The sequence below is a fragment of the Taudactylus pleione genome, unplaced genomic scaffold, assembly GCF_031769625.1.
Source record: "Taudactylus pleione unplaced genomic scaffold, aTauple2 ptg000201l, whole genome shotgun sequence".
Classification (NCBI taxonomy): Eukaryota; Metazoa; Chordata; class Amphibia; order Anura; family Myobatrachidae; genus Taudactylus; species Taudactylus pleione.
Window position 1 is genome coordinate 9,127,148 of NW_028284603.1, and position 21,838 is coordinate 9,148,985.

A 21,838-nucleotide genomic window follows, 5' to 3' on the forward strand; every position below is an offset into this window, starting at 1 on the left:
TACACCCCAGGGAGTGAATAGAGGCACGGTTATATATAGAAGAATAGGATTTCAGAGGAGCCTACGTCACGACCAAGTCTGACTACACATTCAGTGTTAACAAGTTTTATTTTCATTAAAGACAAACACACGGGTTTCCAATTTTCAACCTATATAGGTAGCATAAGTTAGCAGATTTATACGCCATCCACAGAAATTTGCTATATACATTAGATAGGACTGATTAACTACTCTTAGAAACCACTGTTAAATACAAGTTGTGTATTTTCTCTTTAGTACAGTGATTTTTGGTTTCTCTTCCTCTGCGAGCTTGCTGTTTTATAGAACCTATTTTTACACTAACAATTGCTATCTCAAGCTTGGGACTGAAGAGCTGGCATTAGGTTTTGGGTATGAAGTTATTGAATAAAGTGGAACGATGATTAAAGTGTACTGGTCACCCAGCTGTGGGGGGTTGCCATTGTGTGGGTTGCATTTGCATGAATGTAGACCACAACATGACAGCCTCCACTGGTGTACACACAAAGGGTGCACTTTAAATAGTGGTGGAAGGGAGGGGGGTACTAAACTGAAAACAGCATAGATAAACTTCATGGCAAAAGGACATCACCGTCACACTTGCACTGCTGTACACTTTTGCAGAATCTAAATAAAACCAATGATATAGCTAAGGAAACTGTACATTTGAATGATTAAAATAGGGAAAACACTGCACATTCACTAATATTTCTCCCTCATAGACTTTTCTATGTAATCTACTTGCCTTGTATTACTGTATACACAATTGAAATAATAGTGGTTGCAATTGACTGTGTTAGTTAAGCACTTGTTAGTTTTTGTATACGAGTCCCCATATGTAAACTTCAATTACATGCAGGGCAGTGTTGGCCGAAAATACTAAATATACCTTCATTTTCCCCATTACTAGACAAATTAAGACAATACTTATCACCATACAGTTTGATATTACTTCCAATAAGTACAATATTTATTAAACATTTCTTCAGTTGTTTGTTACATATTGTGCAACAAGTCACAATGTTCTGCAGCCACAAATTATATGCAGGGTATGAAGAAACGTCACGCTTCTGTTGTCAGAGGGGCCCCGCAGAGCAATGGGTCTGCTGGAGCTCCTAGCAACCAAGGAAGGGGGGGCCGGTCATAGTGTAATCTTTCCATTTATAACTCTACAAGAAAAGAACTAGCAAAATCAGATCTTACATAGAACATCTCACTAAACTTTATTGATGCATGGAAACCAACAGACACTGTGGTGCTGTCTGATACAAAATAGCTGAACTTCATCTTCAGAAGACTAAACCCGACTCCTATACATGCCAATTGAAAGAGCAAAATAAATGGGTGAAGGGGGGTGAATAGAGATCTTAAACAACCACAGGGGGACAGTCTGGTATTAGTAAAGCAACAAAGGTTACACACATTGAGAAACCAGCACATGTGAGGGAGAACAAACAAAAAAAAAAAAAAAATAGGTTTAAAACAATTCTGAAAATGAAGTTAGCGGTCTTGAGTCAAGGGCATAAAAAAAAACCAAAAAGTCAGTATTGAGCATTTACAATGGCTGACCTTTGGGGAGACAGTAAGATTCTGCTGTAGTGCGGCTACATACAGTACAATTCAGGCAATTTTTGTTTTGTCACTTAGGTTCAGATTGAGATTTCACTGCTGTGAGGAGGGAATGGGGCGGTTTAGGAGGAGGGGAGGGGGGCAGGCCGTTTTAGCAGCAACCTCCACTGGACTGCTTGACTGGAGTGCTCTGGATTTTGACATTGGACTTCTCTGACCCGCCGGCTGTAGCTCCAGGACCCATTCGCTTTTTGATCTCGGCAGCCATTGTCATGAAGGCCTGCTCTACGTTTGTCGCATTCTTCGCGCTTGTTTCCAAGAATGGAATTCCCAGAGAGTCTGCAAATTCCTGGGAACAGACAGCGGGCACCAGTTACTGTAAGCGCATGTGTGTTTAATGGAGATACAACATTCTATTAAAAGAAACAAGCTAAACTAACAGTTCAGTGGCGTTGTCACCTTACATAGAGCAGTAGGAGGATTCTGTACAGATTTATGCCATTTTTTATTTTATAGAAGTAGAGGCACCCAGAGCCTGGACATTTTTTCACTAAAAACCTCCTCAATAATAATAGTATATTTGTGTATGTCCCACCCTCGGGGCCCTCGATTTGTTAACCACTTAACTGGCGTGGTGACATGGGATGTGACCGCACTTCAACTGACACAGTCACAGACCTGGAAAGAACAGAGATGTAGCCCAACAATTCAGTGGAAGAAATGGACATATAGCAGAGGTGCAGGTTCCGGCAATACAATTTTGTTTTGTCATTCTGTACTAGAGGTAGATGTATTATAGCGGCACGCTTCGTGCCACTATGACCCTTTAGCGAGGCGAAGCAGGTAGCACTACCGATGAGCTGTATAAAGATCTCATCAGCCAGAGTGTGGGGGGAGGGAAGAGTTAAAACTCCCCCAACCCCCACAATCCCTGTCTGAGTACACAACGTATAAGCCTAGTGCTGATGCACCGTGTCCCTTCCTGGCCGGCTCCAATGAGCATGCGCGGTATCTCACAAGTATCGAGAGTAGCTGACAGCCGCCGCAGCAGGGACACTGCTGTCCCTGCTGTGGTGATAGGGTAACTAATGCTGCAGCTGTCAGAACGGTCAGTGGCAGTGACCAGTCATACATCGCCCAGCATATCGGCTAGCAGCGCCGATAATGACAGGGGCGCACCGAAACCCACTTTAATACATGGGGGAGAAATGGCGTCAGCACACAATGTGCGCTGATACCACTCCTCCCCGATATCGCCAGGTAATACATCTACCCCCACTCATTTGTATTCCACATAATTATATGACCGTGATGTAAAGTCTGCCAAGGTTTTATTTATCAAGGGTATAAATTAGGTTTAACTTTTACAGGGAAAGGGTTTTAAACAACTGGTCTGTACCCATATAACCCCCCAGGCAGCACAGACACTGCAATGGTTAGCATTTCTGTCTCAGCACTGAGGTTGTGTATTTGATTCCCACCACTGCCCTAAATGTGTGGAGTTTGTAGGTTCTTCCCGTTCTTGCGTGTGCTGTCTACCCCACTCCATGGATGTACTGGTAGGCTAATTGTCTTCCAACAAAAATTAGGTGTGTGAGCGTGTGGTAGGGAATATAAGCTGTAGGCTACACTGGGGCAGGGACTGATGTGAATGGTTATATGAATAACTGGTAATATTTTACACAACGCACTCGCTGGGCACAACCTGCAGAGGAAGAGCATGGCTAGTATGTAAACAAGAATGCGATACGTGATCAGGTCTATGCATTGAAAATTTAAGTGATTTACAGCTAAATCATTTAAAACATTAAGAGGGGTATTCAATATGAAACGTTAACTTCACTGTCGAAGTTAACATTTCATAATCAGAGTTTTTACCTGCGTTAAAGTATCGGGCGCGCTCCCGCTTATCCCCGTATTCAATATAAAATTAACGAAAAGGGGAAACTCCGAAGTTGGATTTGTGTAAAGGAACGAATTTTTCTTTTAAAAAATTGTAAGACCCCCCTAAAGTTGTAAAAACATGGGGGAACACTATGGGTACCCCCGTTTTAGGCTTTAAATGAAATTCGGGGATTTAAATAGCCGCAGCAGGTGTTTTTTCCCGACATTGAAGAAGTGTTGCAGAAGAGCACTTAGGTTATTTTTTTCATTTTTTTTAAGTGGTCCCATCAAATTTGGGGTACATGAAAATGGGTACTAGCATTTTTAAGTCCCTAAAGTAAATTTTTTAAAATTCTGCATTTGTGCACCTGCCGCTATAATTCTATTTTACAAAACACCTGCCGCATACTTGCAGAATAGCCCTGAACCTATTTCCCTATTGTTATACAATTTTTTCCCATTTTTTTTTTTCCACCCCAATTTTTAAATTCATTTTTTGGGGTGTCCCTATTTTTTTTAAAACTTTTTTTGACACAAATGTCATTCCCAGGGGTGCAGGCTATTTTTTTTAAGCCTGCACCCCTAAACCCCAATTCTGCACTTTTTTCGACACCTATTCAATGGTGAAAAGTTATCCCCATTTTTTATCAAAGACTTTTCAAAACTGCGATAAGTCTTTGAAATTGAATACGGTGTAAAAAGTAAAACCTGCGATAATGACGTCATACATCCGATATTAACGCAAAAATGATGTTTTCGCTCCCATATTGAATACCCCTGTAAGTAACTTGCTTTTTCTTTTCCTAATGGAGAGAAATCCCATGTGGGGACATCCTTTTTATGCTTAATGCACCACGAATTATATTCTGTAGGCTTTTTATTACCTGAGTTATGAAGGTTCAACAACCAAATCTAAATCACTTTTTTGTTTATTTTCTTTGGTTTTAATAAAATCTTTATCCTGCCCTGTATGCATATGGACTATAATTAGGTGCAGGGATTGGCGCGCATGGAAAAGCTCACACCCAGAGCTATTCAATTGAACTGCATTGCCCCATAGTGGTAAACCATATATTAACGTGTGCAAACCCATGGATTCGGCACAAAGTCCTGGAATCTATGGGTTTTCCCGTGCAGTAAAATGCAGAGTCTCGACAGTCAGAAGGGGGCAGTGAAAGCATCATGTTTACAGTTATAAAGTTGATATTGTTACAATGCTGCAGATTGCATTAGTGCTGCAGATTGCATTAGTACCATGTCTGCATGCTTGGGTCGAAACCATGTTTGATGAATGTCGCATACAGAACCTGCGTGTATATATTAAACATGAAGTATAATCAAGAGGCGTGTGTGTGACTAAGTGTAAAGAAAAAGAGAATCAAAGTCATAGACCCCGCTTTATAAGATGAAGCCAAAGTGATATGTAGCTACCCTTTCTATGCTGTAAATAAAGTCTAAGTATTGCTACAGCGTTACCATCACACTTCCAGTGTATCACATTTTACATAATGGAAACATATTGGAATGTGGAAACAACTTGCAGTACATGTAACGCTACACAGCAGCGTGTAGTAGAAGCCACCAGACTTATCAAGAACTCCTGGACTGCTTATTCCTCTATAATTCACACTTCTACACCTAGATTGGATCCCATTCACACAAATTGTGCTAAACACATTTTATATCATTTATGGCCTGTAAGAGGCCACGTAGAACGCAGGGATAAGTACAAAGTGGTAACTGCAGGAACCGACCACCACTCACCTTGGCTGTTGTGTAGTCCACTACCTTCTTTGTAGTTAGGTCACATTTGTTCCCTACCAACAACTTGTTAACATTTTCACTGGCATAACGGTCTATCTCCTGAAGCCATTGCTTTACATTGTTGAAGGATTCCTGGGAAAGAAGAAGACGACATGCTTACAGATCATATACATTTCCTATATACCTCTAAGTGGCAGGTTAACAGCCTGCAGCATACTGGCATAAGACCTATCTGTCAAAGAATCAGCTTTGCTATTGGAAACAAGCATTTTAGTAAGAGACTATTGGAAAGCATGCTCTCCGGGAAAATGGTCCATGCACTGACGTAACGTGGGCAGCACATGGTCATAATAGTCTGATCCTTTCAAATCAGAAGTCTCAACATAGATGCACAGATAAAAGCTCTCCTATACCCTGCTTTTTCTCTATAGAGAATCTGCCTTGCCAGCCAGAAGTATACATCTCCAGCATCAAAGACAATACATTCATTTTATTTCTAATAATATTTTAGCATCATTGCTATGTGCAATTACAGGACTGCTCATTTTCTGATTTCTCTGTAGCTGCACATAGATACGAATGTTCTCCCTCCTGGGGTTTGTATGTAAAAGATGGGCAGGAAGTCACATTTGTACTAAAAACAAACTCATTAAGTTAATACATGGTTTTATATTATTGAACATGAGACAGATGCAAAATAAAAGGATAAATGCCCCTTCAAAATTCTGTATAAATTTAGCCCATATGTAAATTAAGGATATTACACATTTTGGAACTTGTACTGGAAATATAAACAGCAAAGAACACAGGCACCATGACACGGAAATAAACTACAGAGGCCATATCCTATTTTATACACTAACTTTCTATATATTGGTTTTAATAATGGTCCAACTTCCGTGAATGATTGTCTTTTATGCATCATCTGTCAGCTGCTGTGGGTTCTTTTTGTTACAAGGCAAATCCCTACTCAGACAATAAATACAACTAGAGCTGTGTAAATGCCATTTATACTATGAGCTGACAGCTGAAGTATCATGCGGCCATTTCCAAGGAAGTTACCTGGTCTGTAACGTCGTATACCACAATGATGCCGTGAGCCCCTCTGTAGTAACTGGATGTGATAGTTCGGAACCTTTCCTGGCCGGCTGTATCCCACTGTGTTGGGGGGGAAAAACAATTACTTTTAGGACATTTATTTGGGAAATACAGAAATGATGAACAGAACAGATTCCAGAAATACAAATACCACTTCCAGTATTCTCATGGTGGTAACTAAAGCTAAATAGGTACTCTGAACATTCATTGTACATTTGCTGTGCAGCTATTGGCCATTAGAAATGTGTTTTTATACAAAACATTTCTATTTCAGTTTGGTCACGGATAGGAAGCCCAGGATCACGCATTCATTCACACATTCTCAAATATTCCCTTCTGATCAGCTTCTAAAAAGGTTTAGATATATATTTTTTTAATGTTATTCGCAGCTCTTTAACATAAGCACAACTGAATTTTAGGTCTAGTGGTCCTCTAACATTCCAACATGTTCCCAATACTCCTTTTATAAGATCCCTCGATACATGTTTTGGATCACAATTCAATAGATGCCAATTAAATAACTTGCATGAGAATAGGACAGGCCATAGTTCTTTATGTGACTGTGTAACATGACTTTACAGGTTTGCTTTCTATTACCATATCAGCTCTACACCACAGAGAAAAGACTGCCAAACCTATACTGCCACCCAATGGATCTTCAGGTTTATAAGTTTTCAGCAAATAGCCAAGATACATAAAACATTTAGGACTTTCCTTATGGTGCGTCACCCAGAATTATAGATTTATTTTAAATGAAAAGGATTGTAATCATTCTATGCACATCAGCAAAAGGAATATAAAAATGCAGCATGCTTCTTAGCAATTTAATAACATAATAAATATCCTAGACAAGCCAAGGATACGTTTTTCTTTCCCCACGAGGAGTACAATAAGAAATGTGAAAAGGTCACACACAAACCTTACTATCATTCACCCCATTGCCTGCTCACACCACAGGTGTTACTGGTATGCATACAACCCATGTGCACAGAAGCTATGTGCCAGCACGACGGTTGAGTCTCAGGATTTTACAGCGTGTACTGTTACAGCAGGGTTACACATCTTGTATAATTTGCACCATAGCATTAGCAGAAACCTACCAAAGCCCTTGTATGCCTAAGCTCTCACTAGCTGCCAGGACTTTACACAGCTCTGAAAATGGAAGGTCACCATCACAGGCAGAGACATTTCGGATATGTGGATTTGGAGGAAAGATTCTTTAGGAATATACTGAACGAGCAAACAAGTGCCTTGGAAAATACCCATTACAGCTTCCAAGCCACACGAACCATTACAGTAAATAAGAATGTTTGTGGCTGGGTCCTAGAACTGAGCAAACATCCAGCTAAACTTCTCTGGGCTGACCAGGATAGATTAATAAAATAAATAAATATTAGAAAGAGTTGTGTTTGTCCCTTCATATATTACAAAGTCTCTACTACACTACATGGCCAAATGTAAGTGGAGATTGCTTCAAATTAGTGTTTGTAGCCATTTCTGTGGAGCAGAACGGCAAATTGCATCCTGCTGGTGTTCCCCTCGCACCCTATAGAGGCGTGAGGGAAAACTTGTGGTGTCAGTGTATTAAGGTTGTTTTGGGTAAACCTGAGATAGGACACAGCAGCGGTCTGCGGTCGCGAGTTATTACTTTTTTCTTTTTGAAATATAGTTCTACCACAAGTGCCCAATATGTATGCAGCAGTTTTGCGGCAAAGCCCGCCGGCACATTGTACTGATCTGAATTCCCCCAGCGACTTCCACGAGGCATAGTATGTCACCATACCACAAGTTAGTTAGAGCTACCAAAGTCATCTGTAGGTGGTGGAAACATCTATGAGCGACAACAGCTCACCTATGAAGCGGTAGGGCATACAGAGCCCATAGATTGGGATCACCAAGTGCTAATGTGCATAAGAATTGCTGGTCCTGTGTTGCAAAATGCACTACTGAGTTACAAACTGCCTCTGGAAACCGCATCAGCACAAGAACGGTTCATGATGAGCTTCATGGATTGGGTTTGGCATCCAAGCAGCCTCACAGAAGACTCAGATCGCCATGTAGAATGCAATACACCTGCTCAAGCGGTGTAAATCATACCACCACTGCACTCTGAAGCACCAGAAACATGTTCTCAGGAGTGACCAATAAAGGCAGAAGAATCCTTCCTACTCAAATGCATACGGTAAACTGTCAGGTGGACTTTAGTCACTGCTACTTGGCAGCATGTGAACTGCAGTTAGGACACACCTGCAAATGAGTTTAGTTGTAGGTTCAACCTTCCACATAATCTCATTGTCACATATATAACAGTTTGTAGAAACCGATGCTAAGTGACACTGTAGAGTCATGGAAGAGCATTATAGCTACACAGGATTCTTACTCCAATACCACAACCAGGGGGGTCAGAAAAGTTTCCCCCTCTTCTCCTAAATTTACATGGATCAACTGCGCTATTACTCAGCAATAGATGCTCCAACTAATTCACATCCACCCCACGTCATTCCACCATGCACCTTCTCCAATTATCCTTCTATGTTTTACTATGCGGAACTTTAAATGGCTCTCTCTCCAGCAATCTATTACTCCCTCCCACATCATTATTTTCCCCTCAAAATGTCCCTCCTTTCTAGCCAGCACCCAACATTCATACTTACAGGCAGAACCCACACAAATCACCCTGACCTATCCCGAAGTACTTGCCTCATGGATCCTTGTCCCACCCACCTCATAATCCCAATCCCTACGACTGTACACTCATCCTAATACCATCCCCATCCTTTTTCCAATGCACTCTGGAATGCAATTCCTGCATGTAACATACGTACATATCAATCTATGCTTTATTCACTTTCTCAGTCCATTGCCATTACAGACGTGTTCACTATATATGTGTTCGACAGTCACGATGTCGACATTCATCAAGTCAACATAGTCGTAAGGCCGACATTAGCCATGTTCATAATGGCAACACTGGCCAAGTCGTCACGTTATGGTTTTCTTTTGATTCTGAACCCAACGCCTACCCTCCTGACATTTCCCATGTCGACATCAATGTTGACTTTCTGCTGTTGACATTGTGAATGTCGACATGCTAAACGCAGACATCATGACTGTATACCATTCCTTACCCGACACTATCACCTGTAGCCCGGGGGACTCTCCCTCAGCCACTCATCAATGTGACAGCAGGCATGCTACTGTCTGTACGCTGCACCTCTGAGCCCTAACACTGGGAGCCAGCTCGTCTAGACTCTCTGCTCCACTTTCATGTTGCGACGTTTATTGTGCCCAATGTCAAGTCTTCCGGTTCCTTTATGATGTTGCCGTTTGCTTCACTTAATTCATTTGAGCTAACCTATTTTCATACCAAGCAATATTAACATTCCCATTGATATCTGCTGCCACTAAATATTTTGGTCTCCCACTGTGATGGACATACACTTAACTTAGTCTTATCCTACTTCTCCTACAATGCCCTTCCACTTAGAGGGCGATTCAATAGTTTTATTGTACCCTATCTCCCGCCTAAAGTGACAGGAGATTGGGGTTTGATATTCAATTGTTTTTGAGCCATATAGCACTTAAATAAATCGTGTTTAGCCATGTAAAACGGCTAAACCCGTCTAAAAGGTCCTGGCTTGCGATTCTAAACCACAGACTTATCGCACATTTCTGAAGGCCCCCTCAGGAGAAATGTGTCCACCCCCAGCTAATTGCACCCAACCAGAGCAACAAATGAATTGCTCTGCCTGGCACATATTAGCCACAGCCGCGTGTGAAAACAACTGAATCACCCCCTTACACTTAAATGCAGTCGACCATTTACTTTTCTACCATGAACTGACTACATATTTTACCAAAAATGCTCTCTTCAGCCTTAGATGATGCAGGAACCATAGAGAGTTTGGTTATCCAAAGGGGATTGGCGGTTCAAATCCCAACAGCGGCAGCGAAGATCCCGACAGGGGGGGCCTAACCTTAACCTCCCCCCGGGGGTTCCTAACCCCTCCTTCCCCTAACCTAACCCTAACCTCCCAGGGGGGGTGCCTAACCCTAAGTCCCCCCCGGGAGCCCCTAACCCTCCCCTCCCCCGCCGGCTTACCTTCAATCGGTAAGCCGGGTGTCAGGCTCCTGGCATAGGTCTAATGACAGGTGTTGGGATTTCGACGCCTGTCATTAGACACTTGCCGGGATTAGACAGTCGGGAAGCCGGCGGTTGGGATTTCGTCCATCGGATTCCCATCCAAACCATGACACATCAAACAGACTTGCTATGTGCAAGAGAGTCTCTGCACTGTGGAAGTACATCAGTGATCGCAAATACGTGCTATAGCGTGCATTTTACCCGGCATCAAAGACCGGGGACTCGCTTTTTTTCTCACCTGGTGAGATTGTCTCAGACGAAATGGCCGCGGTCATTCCTCTTGTGACCAGGAAGTTAACGCCTGGGCTCTGAATCTGACAGTGCTACTGGCGGCAGATAAGTATCTGACTCCGCCGCGGCTGAGGTGGTACGTTGGTTGGTGGGCCCAGTTTATGGGTAGCAGCCTCCAGCTGTTATGAAACCACAAGTCTCAGCATAACCTCACGGCTCACAGTATCTGAATATGGTGTTACAGACCCCAGCATACTCCCCAGGTCTCTCCTAATGCTATGAGACTACAAGTCCCAGCATGCCCTCCAAAAGATAACAGACTACAAGTCCTAGCAGGCTCCAATGAAATAGAACTACAAGTCCTAGCCAGCATACTCTCCTGCTCTTTTCCCTCCAGGTGACTCAGCAGCAGCGCGTCACCGGGGACACGGCCCAGCTGTCCTGCACGGATCACTAACAGTGCGGCTGTAATTCAAATAGGCACCGGTCATAAGTTTCTGTACCCTGACATCATCAGTTACTGTCAAACTTAAGGTGATCTAGTTGTAACCGTGCACGGAGTGCCGGGCTGGTGCGGCTGCCTGCTGATGCGGAGTGGGGGGCCAGGCAGCAGGTTGCTAGAGAGAGACAGTTAGGTAAGGCTGCTGGGGTACTGTGTGGCATAACATCTAAAGGTCATGCATTACTGCGTGGCATAATTTGTAAGGGGTATTACTGAGTGGCATGTGTAAAGGCCGGGCATTATTGTGTGGCATAATGTGTGAGGGGCATTGGTGTGTGTCAATGTGTAAAGTCCAGGCATTGCTGGGTGGCATAATGTGTAAAGGTCATTAATGTATGGCATAAGGTGTAAAGGGCACTGTGGCATAAATGTGTAAAAGGCATTACTGTGTGGCATAAATGTGTTATAAGGGGCACTACTGTGTTATAAGGGGCACTACTGTGTGACATAACTTGAATAAGACCTACTATACAGTGAAAAGCTAGAACAGCCATCCCCACCCGTGAGCCGCAGTGACAGGCATGGCATGTATTCACACTGCAGGGAGAGCTTGAGGGCAGCCCAGCATCTCCGTGAGCACCCAGCACTCCCCGTACAGTGGTGAAAAGGGGACGCATCTCAAGGACACTCCCTTTTTCGGACGCGCTGAAGACACGCGAAGTGTCCCTTTCTGAAAGACGCCCCCAGCCTGCCATAACATGAAGACTAGGGCATTGCAACAGATATCTGGAATATCTGCTTTGGTCTCCTGTACATAGATCCCAGTAGTATTTCATATTTACATACCACCTCCAAAACTGGTTGCCTTCTAGGATATTCCACATATATCCTTTGATAAATATGCCTCTTATTACCTAATGACTTATTCATAAGCTAACCATACTATCCCTTTAAAACGGGACACTCATGAATTACACAGGTTCTGTAGCTGGCCGACTTCAAGCCTGGAATTCATCTGGTTCTAATCAGCCACAGAATGTAATCCATGAGTGTATCGTTTAAAAGGGATGATATGGTAAGCCTACTTACTCACTGTGGGTTTTGTGTACAGACAAGTCATATCACCTGCAAGATCATGGAGGCATTAAACATGCATTTAAGGGGCATGTGGGAATATCTGATGCTGTTGGGGGTATCAGATGGGCATTAGAGGCATGTGTGGTGGCATGTGGGTAGGTCTGAGTGGCATATGGGAAGCTCTAAAGCATAAATTATGATGGGACCCAGAAATGGTCAGGTAGGACCCCATTTTTTTTTTTTTTTAAAGTGATGGATCCCTGGGATCCACATATTTGGTCACTCAGCGCGATCACTGTACACTGGAGGGAATCTAATGCCAACTTCCATCACTGTAATTCATCCTTCCATCTTACAGTACAGCCCTCTCACTTGCTGAGCAAACCTACTTCCAACATACACCCAGTATTCATTCCTCAATGTCGCTTTGCCACCTTTAATTTACTTCTCATGCTGCAGCAATTATTACTACCTCCCTTCACAGCCCATTACTTTGCCACCTACGTCTTAGACAAAATCGACAACCATGTAATGATTACTTACGACTGACACCACGACAATATTCCCCTTCTCCTACACTGACCAATCCACCCCCCTATATTCTTCCTCATAACCAAGGGTGAAGCCAATCCTCCTTTAAACATGCAGTCACCTCACCATTCCTAAAGACACCATCTCTTGACCTAGTGTCTCTCCAAACACTGTCCCCATTTCTCTTGTCGCTAATTTACTTGAGCAACTGTATTACTCCCTGTATGGAATCTCTTCACAGTTTGCTCCCAACATTACACAGAGTTTCCTGGTCATTTATCTACTTACAGGAAACACCAATTGTCACTTCTACACACTCACCCCCTGGGGATGATTTTGACAACCCTGAATGCACTTCTTCTGCACACCATTCACTCCGCAGCCCTTCCATTTTTGTTTACTACCTACCCAACTGGCCTTCCAGTCTCTACCGCTGGTACATGCTCCCCCTCCACTCCCACTATCTGTTAGGGTCCCACAACTCAAAGCCCTCTGCTTCTCCTATTGTAGATCTCTTCTCAAAGTAAACTAATTTGCTGCCTCCAGTACCACCTCTATGCTGATAACACACAAATCAAACTCTCACCCTGACCTCAAAACTACTGTAGTATCCCACAATGGTCAATGTCTCACTGTTTTCTCAACAAGAAAATCCCAATGCAACCTTAAGCTCAACAAGTCCAAAACCAAACTCATCTTCCAGAGTCCACTGACCCTGGACAGAAAAATAAAAAAACACCACTTCATCAGAGCCTACTCTTCTCCCACTAATACCCCTTTCAGACATTAGTCAAAAACCTGGGGTTTCGCACATGAACATGCATCGATTTGGGTCTGGCGTATGTCTGAAAGGTCCGACCTGGGTTGACAGTCCTAGGTCCACAACCTTGGTTGCTCTCAGTGTTTTTCCCGGGACTTGAAACCTGGGTCGAAGACACAGCTCGTGTCTGAAAGGTGCGACACGGGTCACATCTAAAAGAAATTGATTAGCAGGGCACAGTATAGGTTGGAAAGGACATCTCAAAGCGCCCACTGAATGCTGGGATACCTGGGTTACTGGAAGACATGGGTCTAGTGTGGAGGGTGACGACCCGGTACTAACCCAGGTAGTCACCCATGTGTGACAGGGGTACTTCAACCTACGCAGTGTGCTCAGTGTCCCAGGTCAGAGCCGAGCTGAAGCCGGGATTTTGTGTCTGAAAGGGGTACTACACTATAGTCACCATTTCTAACCTTCATTGTAACCCACGTTCCTCGTCTTAACTAGGCAATTTTCCTACTAGATTGTAAGTCTTCATGAGTAGTGATGATCCTGTTTTATTAGTGCCGTTTTCCCACTGTACTGTGCACCACTGTGTTGACTTACAATTCAATGACCATGATACTACCAACTAACAGAAGGTGGTGAATTTATCGCAGACTGACAAATTCCAGGCAGAAGCTTTACATTTGTATCTTGCATTGTTCCGATTATTTGATGAGCAGCTTATTTTTTTTCCCTTAGAGAAAACAGGAAGCGATCTGGCTGCTTTTCAATGACACAAAACGGTCCATCCAAAGTTAGAACAATGTAGCAATCAGCAGTTTGCACTTCAGAACAATTACACAATTTACTTACTATTTGAAGTTTAATTGTTTTTCCATCTAATTCTATAGTTCTGATCTTAAAATCCACACCAATTGTACTGATGTAACTTTCCGTGTATGTGTCATCCTGCAGAAAAACAAATGTAGCACGTTAGCATAACACTTAATACATCTTGCAAGTTCGGAAAAAGAATAAATTAAAAGGAAAACAGAACTGCAACAAATGTGTTATAAGTAATTACTTTTTATTCTAGAAACAAATTGACAGTGTCACTAAGAAAATTACATTGGTTTATATTGCAGTGGTCTAAAAATGCCTTGTAGATACAGTACAGGTACCCATCCAGAGAGCAATACAATTAACATTAAGAACACAAACAGCAGGAAGAATCATTTGTCAATGTTATCGGCGCCCAAGACTGTATTTTTTCACTCTAACCAAGACTTTAGATGGGATTAGCCACTTTGAGCATAAAACAAATGTATGCGCTCCCTACTTTTGTACAAGAGAGGGTATGCTGCCTTATGATGCTGACAATCTCTCTAAATCGTCACATCGAATATAAAATTAAGTGGCTGCACCCCATACTCAAAATCCCTCTTATCCATTTATCAAAAATAGAGAGCTGCTGTTTTTGCACCTAGGTGTACCCACTTCATTTTATATTAGCCGCTTTCCGTGGGTAAAGCTGGTGGATTGTGCGCAAATTGTAATGGGTGCCCAGTAACAGGCGCCTGCCGGCACAAAACAATGGAATATCGCCCAGTTTAAAGGTACATGCAAAAACAGCTGAATCACCCCCAAAAGGGAATAATGGCTCATGTATGCCAATGCTCATCTCTCTGTACGAATATACTGCATGATACACAGCCCATTACATTGTAACCCATCACATACAGCGGGAGACCTGCATGGAAATGCTAATCTATAGACCCGGAGGCTGGGGCACACAGCTGTGCAGTGTACAGGGTCTGCTCTTCCAGCACTGGATCGCAGGACACAAATGTTAACAAAATCCTTAACAATATCAGTATATAAATTTACACATTCTTTAATGGAGTGTGGTCATGGAAAAAAAAATTCAAAAAGGTCATTACAATTTATAAATGTTATTGTACTTTACTTGGATGTTAATATTTTAACACAGACACAAACCAGTGGCCACATTTTCTGCTTTCTTACATTTTCATTTTGCCTTTTAAATTATGTATAGCTGTACGGGCACTTGATCTACTGAAGTATAATATGATCCAGGTTACCTCCTTCTCTACTGAAACCTTACTCCCTTCATCGCTCTTTTTATGAAAAAACACACAGTACCTGTTCTTTCCTCCCAAGTGTCTCAATTAGAAGAGAAACACAGGGTAGCATATTAAATTGAACTATAAAAGTACAATAATATGGACTATTTACAGCCTAATGAGGATATGCACAAGATCTGCGTCTCTCATCCCCGCGCATTACTTGTTCCCATGCACGGTTACAGGACTTTTTGCGGGCTGCGCCCACCCTGTGGAATGCCCTCCCACACACAATAAGACTTTCCACTAGTTTCCAAACATTCAAGCGTTCTCTGAAAACTCACCTCTTCAGACAAGCTTATCAGATTCCAGGACCGCCCATTTAACCTTTTATACTGTAGCTCCCTATCTAACTCTTCTTATAGTAAATACCTATCACATCTTCTCTTTCTTCAATTTAACATCCACCTAACCCTAGGCCAACTTTCCAGTGTGATTGGTTTATACAGCCCACCAAAAACATCTGCAATCGGGCAATAGGAAAAGGTTAGCAGACTAGATCTAAAGCTGGGTACACACTTGTCCAATCATCAGGAGATCAGACTTCATACAATCCTACTGCAGACCTGGTGAGATTATACATCCAGTCTATGTATACACACTTGTCCAATTTTTCAGCAGACTTCCAATCTGCATCTGCTGAAACAGTCTGATGAAAGGACTGTATCACCGTACAACACACTTCCAATCTTTGGCAGACTGGCTGCCACTCAGTGGGATGAATTGGGAGAAGCATTGCGTACACACTTCTAAATTGGTCTGACGATTGGCCATCTGGTCTCCTGATTTTTCAGCAGGTTTAAAAATCTTTTCACAAGACCAGAAGACCAAGATTGTATGAAACCAGAGGTCTTGTGAGTATACACACTCTACAAATGTCTGACAAACCAGTTGGTCTGGAGTTGGATTGGATGAGAATTGGACAAGTGTGTACCCAGCTTAAGGGTGTTAATACCTGGGTTCACTGCAATGGCAAAAGCATCATACCGCCAGCAAATCAACCTGTCACTGAATAATGATCTTAGATTCCTTAGCTGCCAATCAATCACAGTAAAGCTGGGCATACACTATACAATGTTCTGTCAGATCTGTCCAATCTGGCAGGTTGGAATGAAAACCTGGTAATGTATGGGAGAAAATGACAATCGTCCATTTGCTCACAAACACTGGAAAATAGCCCAAAATGGTTGTTCAGATAAATAGGTTAAAAACACACAAATGTAACTAATTTGAACAATTTTCTTTGTCCTTTTTTAGTGTTTAAAACCATATGATCGACTGCCATTTGCTCCCATACATTACCAGGTTTTCATTCCAACCAGCCAGATTGGACAGATATCTGACAGAAAAGTGTATAGTGGATGGCCAGCTTAAGACCATGTGGGGAACAGATAGTTTGAATGTCATTTTGTAGCAGAGTTTGTTTTCTGTATGGACAGTTATTTTAGATCACGTTATACTATAATGAAAAGATGCTACGATAAAACAACCATCTGTTTTGAACACAACATAGAAACCCTAAAGTCGGACATTTGCTTCTGTCATACACGCTAGCATGGGAAGCCCAGATGTACTATCATTATCTAGGAGCACTGGCAGCAATAATCACTTTACACAACCCCTCAGCGATACTGCAGAGACATGGCTGGCTCCTGTTAGGTCAGACTAGGTCTCCCCTATTATTCTCTGCTTTCGCTTTGTGCAGTCTCTGACCTCTCTTTTGGGCCCTAAACATGTATTGTATTTTTTGCAATTTTACGTCTCTATATATTTCATTTGTAATAGTTTCAAAGCAGCATGAAAAAGCATGAGTATCTATGTGCTGGGCAGGACTCCAATAACCGGGATGAATGACGTTCATCTGAAGAATGCAAAACTTGTGTCCCTGCAGATAAAGGTGCACTGACATCAATGGCACTTGGTCAACAACAACTCACATTAATGAGTACACACAAATAAAAAAATATATATAAGAAAAAATCAGAATCAGCATTTATGCAAACTGCATATTAAAATCATAAATGTACTTACTGCAAATCTAAGCAGAAGGCATGATTTTCCCACACCGGAATCTCCAATGAGAAGCAATTTGAATAAATAGTCACTGTAAAGAAAGAAGGAGGGCACATTTTACAAATATGAAAGGCTTAGCAAGTCATCTTCCCTGTGTCACAGTCACATGACAAGATTTCCATAGCTCCGTCCAAAAAGCCACCTCTACACGCCCGTGCTGTGTGCCGGGGGCTGACACATGGCCAAGCTTGTAAGAACTGGGATGTTTTACACTGGTGATACACAACAAATGCAAGCTGAAAAGTATAACATAAGGCAGCTTCTAGTATTACTGAAATAAAAAAATAACTAAACATAATTTTAGATACAATCATCAAATACCGGAGAGTAAGTCTGGTGCACCCTTAGCCAGTTCTAAGATTTCTGTTGTAATTTTAACACAACTTAAAAAGGCTAGTGAACAGTGGTTTTTTTTTTTGTTCCATCATAATGTGAGGTTATTAACAATTTATGCTCCAACTCACAGCTTGCGTGTCTCAACAGGTTCTGCAGAAAGTTTATGAAACACAGTGACAAGCTGGGAGCTTTAGTTCAACAAATGTCGGCTGAGCCACAGGTTACCTTAAGCCTAATAAAATACATGACAACAATATAGCAAGTGTGGATGAGGAATGAGAAGATAATAGGTTGTGTCCACAAGAGGGCAACTATACATTTTCATCAACAAAACAGGCGCCATGAAGCTGAATGAAACAATTAACTGCAAAATGCCAGGCACAAAAGCTTGTTTTGATCCTGACCATTGGTTACCATGGTAATGAGAATCAGAGACCTCCCCCCACTCTACTTTAATAAAACTACACAAAAAAAAGCCCCTCATTCTTAAAGCTGCACTACTAGCTATGAAAATATTTTGCTAACATTCCCCCTCCTCTTCCCCAGCTAAAACCCCAGAACGCTGCTACAACCATCTTTCTGGGTCTTTTGAGTTTCTTTCATAGCCCTGGCAACAGATTGCAGCTTTTGATTGGTCCTACAGTTAAACCAATCCTCAGCCGCCATTAAAACATGGTGAGCTTTCTGGTTCTGCCTGCTCTGTATTATAGAACCACAGTTAAAGCGGCTGCATATAGTTTCTCCCGTGCTCAGACTATGGCAACTGAGCAGGTTAGGAATAGGAATATATTTTAGTCCGTGAAAGTGCAGCTTTAATGTGACAACTCAAAGTAGGGCAGAGTTCACACAGTTCAACAATTGACATTAGAAAATGATTTCCAGAACAAGATCATTGCAATCCAAGTCACCTGCACACTGGGCCCATATCTTTCTTTCAGTTGCAGAAATGCAAGTAATTACATTTTATTAGTGGGGATTTAATGGATTTATACAACTAACCTTAGTAACAGCCTCTTGTAGAAATCCAAAATGTATTTTTATGAGGGAGACCAGCAGATATTGGGGCTGATCTATAGGAGTCTATTCAGTACAGGGTGTTGCATGTTATATATCGTTCTGATGCATGGGATTGTGGACCTAAAGGTGCCCATCCACTAGACGATTAAGTTGAGCGATTGAACGATCGTTCATAAATAATTAGCAAAAATGTCTAAAATGACCAGCGAAATGCGTGTCCGCTGGTCGTTTAGACACCTATCATCGTGCAAACATGCTGGTCAACCTGACGATAACGTCAGGTTGAGCATGTTTGCAGATGATTGATGAGCCTGCACTGAATGACTGCTCGTTCAGTGCAGGCTCATCACAGACTGACAAACGACTGTACGATTACAATTTTGTAATTGTGCAGTCGTTTTCATGTCTGCTAGTGGATGGGTACCTTAGGCTGCCATATGTACGGGTATATGCCTGCACGTACATCACGACAATGCGATTTGGCATTGCTCCAAACTGAGTTAACTACAAAGTATAAAATTGTCCATAATACATCTTTAAACACAAAAAAGGAGGGTTAATGCCAAATGAGACAATAGCAAATTCTAGTGCAGTTATAAATGGTTACAGTTTAAGAGAAAAACAAAACGCTTGCCTTTCTATTCCATACATTACTAAAGAAGCAAGTAAAGGTGCCCATACACGGTGCCATGTACCGTGTAGGGCGACTGCCGATCCGTCGGCAGACGGATGGTGCTTTCCCAGCTGACAATAGTGCGGTCCCCGCTGACCGCACAATATGCCGGCTCCCCCTCCTCCATCTGAATAGGATCGTACATCGCATCCCAGATCAGGTGAACCTCCGGGAAGATCAGGGGGTTGCGGTGTACGATTCAGTGGGAGCGCGCAGCACGATATCCTGCTATATCGTGCCCATACACGGCACGGTATAGCAGGGCTCGACAAAACCCGGGGGCCAGGTCGCCATGGCGACCAGATTTGGCTGTCTGGCGACCAGGTTTTCAGCAACCTCCGGGCACTGTAGTGCAGACCGTGGTCCACACTACAGTGTAACAAACATACAGCCGTCAGCGGCGGCTGTATGTTTGTCATAGCAGCCGATGAGAGTCTGTCGACTCTCATTGGCTGCTGCGTCGTTCACGGATGAGCCGGCTGGAGCTCACCTTCCGGCTCACCCCGAAGCAGGTTGGGAGAGACATCACGTCATGACATCTCTCCCATAGTGCAGAGCGGCCAGGAGGAGCGGACAGCGGCGGTCGTCAGTAGGAGCGGGGATCAGGTAAGCTGCGTTTTTTTTTAAGGGACACTGCATAGGTGGGGGTGGCCGCTACTGGGGACACTATGGGGAGGCTACTACTAGGGGAAATGCATAGTGGGGTCTACTACTGGGGGCAATGCATAGTGGGGTCTACTACTGGGGGCAATGCATAGGGGGGGCACTGGTTAAAGAGGCACTACATAAGGGAACCACTACTGGGGGCAAAGCAGAGGGGGGGGGGATTACTACTGGGGGCACTGCAGAGGGGGGGACTACTACTGGGGGCACTGCAGAGGGGGGGGGGACTACTACTGGGGGCACTGCAGAGGGGGGGGGACTACTACTGGGGGCACTGCAGGGGGGGGGGACTACTACTGGGGGCACTGCAGGGGGGGGGGGACTACTACTGGGGGCACTGCAGGGGGGGGGTCTACTACTGGGGGCACTGCAGGGGGGGGACTACTACTGGGGGCACTGCAGGGGGGGGGGACTACTACTGGGGGCACTGCAGGGGGGGGACTACTACTGGGGGCACTGCAGAGGGGGGGGACTACTACTGGGGGCACTGCAGGGGGGGGGACTACTACTGGGGGCACTGCAGGGGGGGGGACTACTACTGGGGGCACTGCAGGGGGGGGGACTACTACTGGGGGCACTGCAGGGGGGGGGACTACTACTGGGGGAACTGCAGGGGTGGGGGACTACTACTGGGGGCACTGCAGGGGGGGGGGGGACTACTACTGGGGGCACTGCAGGGGGGGGGACTACTACTGGGGGCACTGCAGGGGGGGGGACTACTACTGGGGGCACTGCAGGGGGGGGGGACTACTACTGGGGGCACTGCAGGGGGGGGGACTACTACTGGGGGCACTGCAGGGGGGGGGGACTACTACTGGGGGCACTGCAGAGGGGTGGGTCTACTACTGGGGGCACTGCAGGGGGGGGGGGGACTACTACTGGGGGCACTGCAGGGGGGGGGACTACTACTGGGGGCACTGCAGGGGGGGGACTACTACTGGGGGCACTGCAGAGGGGGGGGGACTACTACTGGGGGCACTGCAGGGGGGGGACTACTACTGGGGGCACTGCAGGGGGGGGACTACTACTGGGGGCACTGCAGGGGGGGACTACTACTGGGGGCACTGCAGGGGGGGGGACTACTACTGGGGGCACTGCAGGGGGGGGGACTACTACTGGGGGTACTGCAGGGGGGGGGGGACTACTACTGGGGGCACTGCAGGGGGGGGGCTACTACTGGGGGCACTGCAGGGGGGGGGGCTACTACTGGGGGCACTGCAGGGGGGGGGCTACTACTGGGGGCACTGCAGGGGGGGGGCTACTACTGGGGGCACTGCAGGGGGGGGCTACTACTGGGGGCACTGCAGGGGGGGGCTACTACTGGGGGCACTGCAGGGGGGGGGCTACTACTGGGGGCACTGCAGGGGGGGGGGCTACTACTGGGGGCACTGCAGGGGGGGGCTACTACTGGGGGCACTGCAGGGGGGGG

The 21,838-nt window shown here is 44.3% G+C and overlaps 1 protein-coding gene across 1 annotated transcript in view; it reads right to left on the reverse strand.

Annotated features, from left to right (window-relative positions):
- Window positions 1-89: 89 nt before the first annotated feature.
- RAB1A (RAB1A, member RAS oncogene family) overlaps window positions 90-21,838 on the reverse strand; it is a 51,099-nt gene continuing 29,350 nt past the window's right edge. Inside the window, exons 2-6 of the mRNA XM_088477248.1 lie at window positions 17,679-17,751; window positions 14,377-14,472; window positions 6,298-6,393; window positions 5,236-5,367; window positions 90-1,936 (exon numbers count right to left, since the gene is read on the reverse strand). Of these exons, the coding sequence (XP_088333374.1) occupies window positions 1,739-1,936; window positions 5,236-5,367; window positions 6,298-6,393; window positions 14,377-14,472; window positions 17,679-17,751 (595 nt within the window). The 3' untranslated portion in view covers window positions 90-1,738. The remainder of the gene's footprint in view (window positions 1,937-5,235; window positions 5,368-6,297; window positions 6,394-14,376; window positions 14,473-17,678; window positions 17,752-21,838) is intronic.